Raw genomic sequence first — 12,343 nt, 5'->3', positions numbered from 1 at the left:
TCTTCTCATTCTTGGAGTAAACCAATATATCATCAATGAATACAACCACGAACTTGTCCAGATAAGGACTGAACACCCGATTCAATAGGTCCATAAACACAGCTGGTGCGTTGGTCAATCCGAAGGGCATGACCACGAACTCATAGTGTCCATATCTGGTTCTGAATGCAGTCTTAGGAATATCCTCGTTCTTTATCCTCAGTTGGTGATAACCCGACCTCAGATCAATCTTCGAGAACACTCCAGCTCCACTCAGTTGGTTAAACAGATCATCGATCCTTGGCAAAGGATAACGATTTTTGATAGTCACATTATTCAACTCTCGGTAATCCACACACAGCCTCAAACTTCCATCCTTTTTCTTGACAAATAGCACAGGTGTCGAATATATCCCTTCTCAGCCAATTCATCCAATTTCTTCTTCAATTCCTCCATCTCTTTCGGTCCCATACGATATGGTGGCTTAGAAATAGGCCCAGCTCCCGGCTTTAGATCAATGGAAAAGTCAACGTCGCGCTTAGGTGGTAGCCCAGGAATCTCTTCCGGAAATATCCTCTCAAAGTCTCTCACCACAGGCATGTCAGAAATCCTAGGGGTCTCAGACTCTCTATCCCACATCTGACACAAGATCAACTGGTCTCTCTTCCTCAGACTCGATTTTAAGGTATTTACAGAAATAAATTTGACTTTGGGTTTGACCATGTATCCCTTGTAGGTTACTCTGACTCCCTTAGGTCCTTTCAGTGATATTTTCTTTTGGTAACAGTCAATGAAAGCTTTGTACTTTCCCAACCAATCCATCCCTAGAATCACCTCGAAACCACCCAATGGAAACTCCATAAGGTCACAGTGAAAGACAACCTCCCCAATCTGAATAGGTACACTAGTATAGATTCTATCACAAGGCACAGACTCTCCCGAGGGTACTATAACAGAATCAACGACTCTATCATAAGCAGTAAGGTTCAAGGCTCTAACATGCTCCCTAGATATGAATGAATGTGTGGCGCCAGAATCGAATAACACGAATGTGGGTTTAGAATTGACAAGAAATGTACCAGTCACGACATGGGCATCCTCCTTTGCTGCTTCCTTTCCCATGGCAAAGAGCTTGCCACTGGACTTAGCTCCAGACTGACTCGATGAAGCGGTATTGGGTTGCTTGTTCCCCTCGTTCTGGTTCCTCTGGAAGTTACCACCCCATTTGGCTGGTTTTCTTGGCTACGGTTCGATAGTTGTTGTAGCTTCCTTGATAATCGTTACTTGCCCCGGATCGGGCACCTCCTCCATAGCCGTGTTAGGAGCACGGTAGTTGTTGTACCCTGATCCCGCTGTACGAGATCCGCTGTATCCAGATGTAGGTGTCCGGAAACCCCCAACTTGGTTTCCTCCAGAACTTCTGCATTCCCACTTCTTGTGTCCCAACTTTCCACAGCCATAACAGGTGACCCTGGGCGCATTACCTCCAATACTAGCACCTCTGTAACTGCCTCTGCTTTGATTCCTCATCCCCCCAGGAGCACTATTGGTGGAGTACCCACCGAACTTGCCCGAATTCGACTTCTTGGCCCCGATGTATTATCACCGACGCAGTTTCCGGCTTCCTCTTCTCAGCTTTTCCTTTCTTATCCTCCTTGATCTGCTCGGAGAGCCTCTCAGCAGCACCAGCCCTCAGGTAGATGTCCTGAACGGTGGTAGGTGGAGCTGCCGTGAGCCTCTTCTTGATATCCACCGCCAGTCCCCTCTCAAACCTTATAGCCAGCATGGTCTCGTTCTTAGCAAATTCATCGATATATGAAGCCAACAGTCGGAACTTCCTATGGTATGTGTCCACCGTCATGTCCTCTGTCATCTTAAACGTATCGAACTCCTCCCTTAGCTTAGCTTTCGAACTCGGCATGAACGGTCCGTCAGTATCGCTTGAAATTCCAACCAAGACACGTATCCTTCCTCAATATCCCTAGCAATATGTCGGATCTCCGCCTTGTTCCTAGTCCACCATTCCCCAGCTGTGGCCCTGAGGTAGTGGGCAGCCTGGTCTACTTGCAGCTCTTCAGGATAAGCTATCAGCTCAAATAGGTTGGTGAACTCCCGACACCAATCTCCCAGCAAGTGAGGTTCCCCCTCTCCAGTGAAAATGGTAGGGTTATGCCTCGCCACTATTGTACTCATCTTAGCAGGGTCAATTCTTTTGGCCTTTAGGGCCTCATTCTCTACCAGTAACTGATCTAACTCTGCCTGGGTGATGTTTACAGCCGTGTTCCTTCTTGGAGGCATGACTATAAGAAAATTTTAGGAATTAGCTGCAACACAAAATCACCTTGGCAACTCTCGCCAATTCTATCACTTCTTACCCTACTTGTCTACCTAGCATCGTTTAGGGATCATATCACCGCATATCACTAGACATAGTCTTCTAACACAAACTTTATAGAGATATAAGTATGAATCAACTTTTAAACATGCAAAGTATTATGCCACAACCTCCCATCAACTCTTTTATGCAACAATTAATATATCAATCAGTTAACACTTAGGCAACGATATATGAATTCATACTCAACATCATGCAACTTTTCTACCCTTTCTCTCATTTACACCCAGGGTTCCCGGGTCAAACTGAGAGGGCCAATGGTTCGGTGTGAGGGGGCCCCTAACTCATCCCTTACCTTTAGTGTGCTCCTAACAGTTCTATCCCGGGGTTCATTTTATTTAGACTCTTCCTATATTAATTGGATTCATTGGTTTAGGCCTGAGGATCGTTCGCTCTGATACCACTTTGTAACACCCCCATTTATTTAAGGGCCTGGACTAGGACTCCTCAGATAAAGAAGGGTGTTACCATCTCGGAAACCCGAGGCAGTAGATAACAAAGGGAAAGATAAACAGTACTTTAAATTAAAAGTTTATAAATGTTTACAACTGAAATGGAACATGTCTCAAAACTGGAAATAAAGTCTGATAGCTAAACGGAAATAAAAGTGGGCTAGCTCTAAGTCAGTTGATCCATGCTCTCTCCCCGCCGGCTCGGATGTCTCAACAACTGTCAATCGCTCCCAAGTAAATAGATCATCACAGCGTACATGAATACACGGGTGGTCAACCGCGAGGTTGAGTAGGTAATACGATATAAATAAAGAATGCAATGCTATAATCCTCCATTCTCAACTCCACCACACACATCCCCGAACGCCCACCATACCGATCCCCGCAGACTATATCAATCGACCGTCGTCGATATACCGGCTAAACACGAGGACACCAGGGCAAGTCCGCAGAACCCGCCGGGCCTTAATCGCAATAATCTCATCTCCTCCAACTCCAACTCCGATGCAAATGCAATGTATGAAACGTATGAAATAATAATGCTCAACAAGATAAATAAGATAATCAGATATGTCATATAATCACCGAACATGCCAACTCTTTATAATCGTAAGAACTCAATCAGTGTATTCCCCTACCTCAGTACTGCAGTCAAATAGTCGGGTGCTCAGTAATATTCCACAACAAATTCGCCCTCTGAAAGATAAATAAATGATAAACAATTACTTAAACTATTCCCGTTCCCAAAATAGAAAGTTACTAAAAATAGAAACTTCTTAAAATGGAAAGTTTCCTTAAATGGAAACTTTCCCGATATAGCAGCTTTTCCATTTTAACAAACCCAACTCAAAACCCGTCTCTAATTATTTTAAATAACTCGGGAGTTAAATTAACTAACTAACTACGATAACTTAAATAATAAAGAAAACGAATCAAAAACGACTAAACAACACGCCCAACCCACGACTTCCAACCCGATCCCCAACTCCCACGCGCCACCTTTCCACCGTGATACCGCCGGGTCGACACCGGGTCGACACGGGTTCCTACTACCGCCCCACCGGGTTCGACTCCGCCGGTGAGTCGAACCGAGGCCACGAAATCCCCCTAGTTCACTCCACCGCCCGTGGTTGCCACCCATGACCACCCACACAACCCCTCGCCCACCACCGTCGTCAACAAAGACCCTATCCTACCACCACCACTCTGCTCGCCGTCAAACAACGCACACAGACGCCGTGGCGCCGTCGTTTAGACCTCCCCCGAGTCCACGGTGGCGCCACCCCAAACCTAACCGTCTAAACCCGCCTGAAAACCCGCATTTAACCCGTTTGTTACCCTATGTCGCTGCCGCCTCTCTCTGCCACTACCACCGCCTAAAGCTTCCCTAACAACCACCACCACACTCGACACATACCACACGACTCCCTTACCCCGTCAACAATCACCAGCATCGCCTCCCTAAGACACGCAACAGCAACCAAAACCCGACAGAAATAGCGAAAATAGAAGGGAGAGTTGCGCACATAACTTTTATGCCACCACAACAACCACCAGGGTCGCCTACAGACGTCGACAACCACCCTAAAGCGTTCCTTGCTATGCCGTCGCCTTCCTCTCTCACTCTCTCTCTCTCGTTTTGCGTGAATCTGAAAAAGCGTTCCGTCGAATTGAGGGAGGCGGGTGAGATAAGGGTTATGTAGTGTTAGGGTAAAATTAGGTTAAAAATTAGGTTAGACGGTAAATGGGTCATGGGTAAACGTGCTTGGGTAAACGGGTAAGTGTCATGGGTCAGCGTGGTTGGTAAATGGACTAGCTAACGTGACTTCGTTCAGTTAAACGCGTCTCAACAAGTTTACGAATAACTCGATCTTACGATATCAATACGACTAAACAATTAACTCGACTCAATTAGCGATATAAAATACGGAGTATTACAGTCGACCCTTCAAACTCCGATCCCGCCTTCGTTTCTCAACCAAACTCCATTATTTTTGTACCATTAGCTTCCTCGCCCCTTCCTCGTTCTTTTAAGGTAAGAAAGACTCGTTTTTGTGATGGTTTCGAATCTCGCCGTCTTATAAAAGTTTCGATTTTTGCCTCAATCTCTTCGTTTTCTTGCTCCTTGTTGAAGGTTTCGAAGACCCGGTGGAAGACTCAAGCTTTGGAGACCGTTTATTCGAAGAATAAGGAGCGTTTAAGGTAACGGTGATAGGTTACTCGACAAATGTCGAAATTCCGTCTTGCTGTGTCGTTTTATATGTTCTTTTCGGATAAAGTTTAATTCTTTGAATTTTTTTTCGTTTGTATGGTAAATATCGCCTCGTATTGGTGTTTGGAATGGTTTGTGTTGAGCCCGTGTTCTGTCATACGCTCTGCTTGCGCGAACTCAGTTTTTGACTCAGTTAGACGGGTGTTTTGCAGCTCTTTTTTTCTGGTTTTTGGGTCGAGCCTGGTGGTGGCAATTTGTGGTGGCTATTCACGTTTGGAGTTGTGCATACGTCCGACTCAACTATATCTTTTAATTCTGTTTTCATTCGAGTGGAATGGACTGCTATGTTCCGAGGTTAAAACCGAGACAGGGGGAGTCTGTGAGCCTTGTTTTAGGCGGGTTTTCTGGGCAGGTTTGAGACGAGTACGGGTCGAGTCTTGGAGATGGGTTGTCTGCATTTTAGAATTTGTTTTGAGTTGCTTGTGATGGTGGTCCGTATAATGCTATTTTCGGGTCTGTTCTGGTCTGTTTTGGGGGTTGTTTTGTGGGCTGTGTTTAGACTGTCGTGGGTGGCTTGGCTGTGTGCATAAGGGTTTGATTCGGGTCGTAATCTCTTTAGCAGTTTCCGTCTTAATCTGGTCTCAAGTATGGTCTTCGTATAGCTCGTGAGGGAGCCGTTCTCATACGCTGAAATAGGCTAGTTAGAGACTGCAAAACCAAGTTCTTTCGGATAGAATCTGGTTGTATGTATACATGAGGTTGTAAGGTAAATTTTACGTCTTGTTCATGCGCATAAAGACTTGTCTTAAACGTGTCTTGTTTTGGCTAAGGTGGCACGGTTTAGGTAGAAGCATTGAGTTGCTTGACACGGTTATCGGGTGGTTGTTTTGGGATGTTTGTTTAGATGGTTATAGGGGTTGGGTAAGGGTTGAATGGTGGTTGTTTTAGGGTAGTGAGTACTAGTGACCGGGGTTGTTGTGAGGCCGTGTATGGTCGGGTGTTGAGGCCGGGTAAGGGCTGCCCAGCTAGTCCTTTGTGGATTGGAAATGTTTTAGCACTAGTTGGTTTCTTTGAAATATTTGGATTTCCGTTTCGTGTTTTATATAACGAAATTCGTTAAATATCGCTCATTTTGATATCCTTCTCACAAGATTTATAATTGTGCAATACAGTTATTAATTATCTCATTTGTATACGTAATGACATGCTTCCATTTAAATATGAGTCCGATTTAATTGTTCATGCCTAGTGAATTGTAAATAGTTTATCTTACATTTGAGTCATATATAATTGAATGCTTGTTCTGCTATTATAAATGGTTCATTTTCATTTTTTACATTTTTACTCAAGTGACAAATATTGAGGAAATGGGTTACTTATTCATATTCATGATTAGGATTTGGCACGAAATGTCTCACTTGGATTATCATCGGTTCATTACATGTAGTAGTCTCTTTCCAAGTTGATTCGTATCACTTGGTTGAGTCGTATTCTTGATAATGCCTTTATGCTATACCGTACTGCTTGACTTATCTTTACGCCTCTTTCGGACTGTCCTGCCGATTACGGGTTTAGCTCATATTTTCCGCCTCTTTCGGACTGTCCTGCCGATTGTGGGTTCTCGACTTCCGTTCTGTCGATCGAGTCTTAGATGCGGACTGTTCTGCCGCATGTCGAATCGGGGACCGTTCTGCCTCGAGAGTCTGACCAGATTTAGACTAGGATTGAGTCTTGGGAGTGCCATTGTTGTCCTACCAGGGGAATTATATATTGATATATGAGTAGTAAAGGTCTTGCTTGGTTATAGATATTGGTATTTGTCTTTCAAGGTAAGAGTGATGCCTTGTGTTGTTTGTCTTGGTCCTATCGGATACTAGGGGTGAGCTATAAGCCCTCTAGTTGCGATATGATCGTCGGGATTGATGTTCCCATCCGTTCTTATGGTGAGATGCAAGCCATAAGTATGAATGTGACATTAGTAGCCACGTCCCGTGCAATGTTTGCTAAGTGGTTTTCCAAGTAATGGCTACAATTTCTGTTCTTGTAATTTGTATTGGTTGATCCGTTACCTAACTGTTTCACATGATTCGGATTCTAATCTCATATCTATGTTGTATTTCCTTGAAATGCGTGCTTTTGTATAAATGACCGTATTCTTGTCTTTCATATTATTTAATTGTCTCACATGATCAGTTAAATTAAATCTTTATTATGCTAATGTTGGTCTATCTTGTTCCATCTCAATTATTTGCCATGTTTACATATAAACTTGATATTCTTATCTTTTGTATGCATCTTATTATTCTTATATGACTTACCTGTTTTAGTTCCTTGTTATGTTCGTTTTGACATTTTGTGGCTGGGAGAACCTTGAGTTACTCCCCACTGACTGTGGCGTTCATGTTTACATGAATGACAAGTATTAGTGGTGCATTCACGGGGTGAAGACATGTGTGAGCTAGCGAGCACTTTGGCCTAAAAGTTGGTTTATTAGGATTGTTTATACTCACCTTTCGTTGTATCGTCATTCGAGGGATATATTTTCCCTCACCTTGATTATCATGTTTGTATAATTTTAATCTTTATTTCCGCATTCTTTATTTGTGTTTTGTATTTAAAGAAAACCGCGTTTTAAATTTTAAAAGTTTCAAAAATTCCCTTTTTCCGCTTGAATTTATAAGTTATATTTTCCGCTTTATCGCGGGGTGTCACAATCAAACCCCGATTTTCGAGAGGGACACCAATCTAAACAAAATGTGTAAGGAGGGTGCCCTAGCCTCGTACTCGAAGGTGATGAAAGCTCTTTGACGAAACAAAAATACGTAACGTCAATGGTATGCTTGACTCAATTGGGATTCGAAACGTGGGGATGAGAAAACTCACGCCGACGAGACGAGCCAATTGGTCGATAAGTGTTAGGTTGTGGGCCCGGACAAGGAACCCGACTTATGACCATAATATCAATTAATGCACTTTAACCACGACCTTGTTCGAGTTTCACCTCTAAGGATCACAAAGACACAAGTGTCCTAGCTATCCCCACCGGAGTCGCCAATCTGTGGACATGGGCCCACCTGTACGCCCAGCCGATCTGTGGACATACAACGGTCTTTTGAAAGCCACGCTCGGCGGCGTAAAAATATGCTTTCGACCGGATCGTTTTAGATCGGTCGGTTTCGTCTCGGCAAGGGTCTCGAAACGATTAGAGATGTTCGGAGTCGCCACCTAGCATTTGTGGGATGCTTGGAACCCGTTCGAATCCACTTTATACCTCGGTCAAATGAAGCACAAAGAAGTGTTTGACATAGGTACTAAAGATAAGTAATCGTCCCTCTTTAGCATCCTATCTCTAGAATGACTCTCGTACGCCCTGGATAAGGTCGTCCACTATCCAAAGTTTCTGAGTAAGAGGTGAGGGTACGTATTGGGAAGCCCTTTAATCGGACACCCAATCCCGCCTGCGTTAGCGGCCTCTACTGATCGATCGTGGTTGTTTAAGTGCAAGAGTTGATAAAACGGTTTTAATGCATGAATGCACATCCAAAAGTCTTAACCTAACATGTGAATATTTCCTAAGTCGGTTGTTTATACATGTACCAAGAAATTGGTGTCAAAGTTGGATTTAGATTGATTTGCATGTGAAAACGAAAATTAAACATCCATTTACCAAGTTCGGGTTATGATGCTTAACACGATCCATTTATGGAAAAAGGGTGTCAAATGACAAAGTGTAAAAACATAAGCTTGTCAATCTGATCCGTCATGTATTCGGATTAACCGTAATCAGGATTGTCCTAGAAAAGTATCAAAATGAGACAGAACAGTGCCAGGCAGCCCCATTGGGACGCGAGCCTATTGGCGAGGGAAGTGGCTCTGCCTTGGTTTTAAAATATGAAAACAGGAGCTACCTTGGGGCGCGAGTCATGAGCCGACCCAAGGGGCATCTCCTGGTTGTTAAAAAGGTTTTTTAAAACTGTTTTTTGTGATTAATGATTTTCAAGTATGATTTGCACGACTCGGAATAATTACTATTATGTTAGTAATATTCTTTGTCGGATTTTCATGTTTGAAAAGCATAGTTTACAAATAAAAATGTAAAATGATTGATTTGAACTAAATATGTTAAGTTCATTTATTTGTAATTAGTCAAGTTTGTCATCGTACTCGGATTAAACCGACATGGTATAAAGAACCAAGGATGATTATGAATTATGACTAATATATTTACAAATGTAAACAAATGAGAAAAATGGTAAATAAAATAAAATGGGGTTAAAATACCCATTAAAATGTAATTAACCAATAATATCATCGAGTCACGGAATAAACCGTCATGGTATAAGGAACCAAGGATGATTTTTGTAATGGTTAAAATATGTTTTATCATAAAAATGAATTAAAATGGTAAATAAAAGAAAACAAATTCCTTTAAAATGTAATTAACCAATTAATATCACCGAGTCACGGATTAAACCGTCATGGTATATGGAACCAAGGGTGATTACAATTTGTGGCTAAAACGTTTGTCATAAAAATGATTTGAAACATTTGAAATGGTAAAACCGATTGCAAATAATAAATGAAATAAAGAGGAAAGACGAGAACAAACACGTTTGAGTCTGACCCGAGAACCCACAAGAGGCGCGAGCCTCTTTGCATAGCAAAGGGCTTCTGACTCGGGCCAAAACTCGGTTTTGGCTCGTCTAACCTATATTTGAATCGTGTTATGCATTGTTCATGCTCATAAACTCATAAAAACAGTAGAGACATAAAATAAGTGAGATATTTACACCCTCAAACTTACGTGTATTGATGTTTGAGAAGTAGACGACTTTAGAGACGGTTTTCTCGTTTTGACTAATCGCGATCAAAGAAGTTTAAAAGTGTGCCTTAAAAAAGGATTTTGTTTTGAAAATGAGTTGAAAATATGTCAATTAAAACATGTTGATTTATGAATTGAGTTGGTCAAATGGGTCGGTCGAATGCACGACGACGGTACCAAACAAAATGTGTAAGGCTTGTGTTTACGATCGGTAGGTCGTAAACACGTGTCGATTTTGTGACTTAGGAAGTCGGGTCTAGAAGTTTAAGGGAGAAGGAGGGGACGGACTCTCGTGTGAGAATTGTGGTGTGTGAAGGTTGGTATTTATAGAGAAATGTGGGGAGGTAGGTTGGTTGAGTTTGCTTAGAGGCTAAGCAGACACCTGCTTTAGGCGCGAGCTACCTTGTGATACAAATGGGTGTATTGTCCTTTTCGCAAATTTGGATTTTCCATTTGTTATAACCAATGTTTTATTGGTTGTGATTTGTGGTCTTTGATGGTTTCTTAGCCGTGTCAGCTTCCTCTTGGGTGATATTTCGGGTAGGTATTTTGTGTCTTTGACTCGGGTTGACCCGTGTGAGTCGGGATTTGAATTTCGAGTCGGTTTTTGCCTCAGTGTCGGTTTTGACTCTAATTAGGGTCATTTTAATGGAAATGACATGATAAATACATTCATAGCATTATTTTCGACATTCGAGATTTGGTTTGACTTGGTTTGACTCAGGTTGACTCGAGTTGCGGGTTTCTGAGTCGGTTTTTGGCCCGGTGTCGGTTTTGACTCTAATTAGGGTCATTTTAATGGAAATGACCTGATAAAGGCATTCATGGCATTATTTTTGACATTCGGGATTTAGGTTGACTCGGGTTGACTCAGGTTGACTCGAGTTGTGGGTTTCTGAGTCGGTTTTTGATCCGAAGACGGTTTTAACTCTAAATAGTGTTATTTTAATGCAAATGAAGTTAGAAAACTTTTGAAATCATTTTTCATATCCGAGTAGTGCAATAAACCGTCTCATGTATAGCCAATCCACGCACGCATATCAAAAACACGTTATAGTCCGATCATTTTTGGAAGTGCAGATACTGGGTATCTATAGTGGCCCATGTCCACAAAGACTCACACTAAGTCTTAAGTTGAGTCTTGGATTTTCAAGACACAACTTAAAGCCTTGTCAAGACTATGGTAGATTATTGGTAATCGTGACAAGACTTGGCAAGGGTATTTTTGTCAAAGTAGAGAGGTCCACTCTCAAGTTGGGTGGGAGGGCCATACAAAAACAGTGGCATAAGGTGTAAATAAAGAGGGTAAATAAGGAGTCTTTGGTCAAATCTTTAACCTTAAAAGAAGCGGGTAGTTTTGTTTGGATGGACCAAATAAGGTAGGTTTTACCTTTGATTTTGATGAGAGGAAGTATACACTATACATTAGTGGTAACAAAGCGCCCAAGTTTGTAATGTATCCATTGTAACTGAATATGTAACCATTATCGTTTATTAACATGTCACCATTTAGTGACTTGTCATTCCTTAATGAATATATAAAAAACAAGTTCAACAAAAACACTTTACCTAAATTTATTATATGTCACCTAGGTAGCACGGACACTCTTCTTAACTAGTTGTCTTGTGTCCGACAGACACTCGTAGGACACGCGCCTAAACATGTCGGACATCTTTAAAGCTGAGTCTAACATTCTTCATATATTTAGGCACGTGTACGACACGTGTCCTTGGTATTTGAACACACATCAGACATGTCCATGGTATTTGCACACATTTTAGACACACTTTCATCGGACATGTAATAGCCCATATTTAAGGTAAGGTTAATGGTTAGTTAGACGGTGGAATTATATTAAAATGTATTTTCAAAGGCATTTAATAATCATATTAATTAGAGAATTATGTGGTGAGACGGAAAATAAAATAATAAAATAATAGTGAGTCGGGATTTGTTGTATAGGGCGTGTGTTCAGCCGTGTATGGCTAGGAAATTGGACAATAAGTAAAATAATAAGACAATACTACAATAATAATATGTAATACTAATAATAATATAGTAATTAGGAAGTTTCATTCCACCTTCCTTACTACTTCCATAAAAGCAAGAAAGACCCACCAATAGACCTTATAGAATTCATAAACACAATAATTCACTAATAAAAAAGGGAGAAGAGATCTCAAGGGAGAAAATAAAGGAGATTCATATTGTATTATCGCCACAAGGTAAGACCATCTCATAATTTAATCTATCTCGTAATTCTTCAATTTATTCATCGTATAAACTACCGTGTGACCTACCGTTGACCGTAGACTTGTCGTGAACCACCATGACCTTAACGGACCCACCCTTGACCGACGTTTGACCGACCTAGGGCTGGTTATAAGGTGTTATTGTGGGTTGTTGTCGGGTTGGTCGTGGTGGGGAAAGACGGGTTTTAACCCTTTGCTTGTACTCGCCTCAGACCTGGGTTGGTTAGGTT

The 12,343-nt window shown here is 41.8% G+C and overlaps 1 protein-coding gene across 1 annotated transcript; it reads right to left on the bottom strand.

The window, feature by feature from the left end:
• Window positions 1-342: 342 nt before the first annotated feature.
• On the bottom strand, window positions 343-1,852 carry LOC141601941 (uncharacterized). The gene is made up of 3 exons (XM_074422247.1): window positions 1,542-1,852; window positions 1,264-1,450; window positions 343-1,221 (listed from the first exon to the last, which is right to left on the bottom strand). Exons 1-3 carry the CDS (start codon window positions 1,850-1,852, stop codon window positions 343-345), a joined length of 1,377 nt encoding a protein of 458 aa, XP_074278348.1.
• Between the last annotated feature and the right edge of the window lie 10,491 nt (window positions 1,853-12,343).

Source organism: Silene latifolia, chromosome 9, assembly GCF_048544455.1.
Source record: "Silene latifolia isolate original U9 population chromosome 9, ASM4854445v1, whole genome shotgun sequence".
NCBI lineage: Eukaryota > Viridiplantae > Streptophyta > Magnoliopsida > Caryophyllales > Caryophyllaceae > Silene > Silene latifolia.
This window is presented reverse-complemented; position numbering and strand designations above follow the sequence as displayed.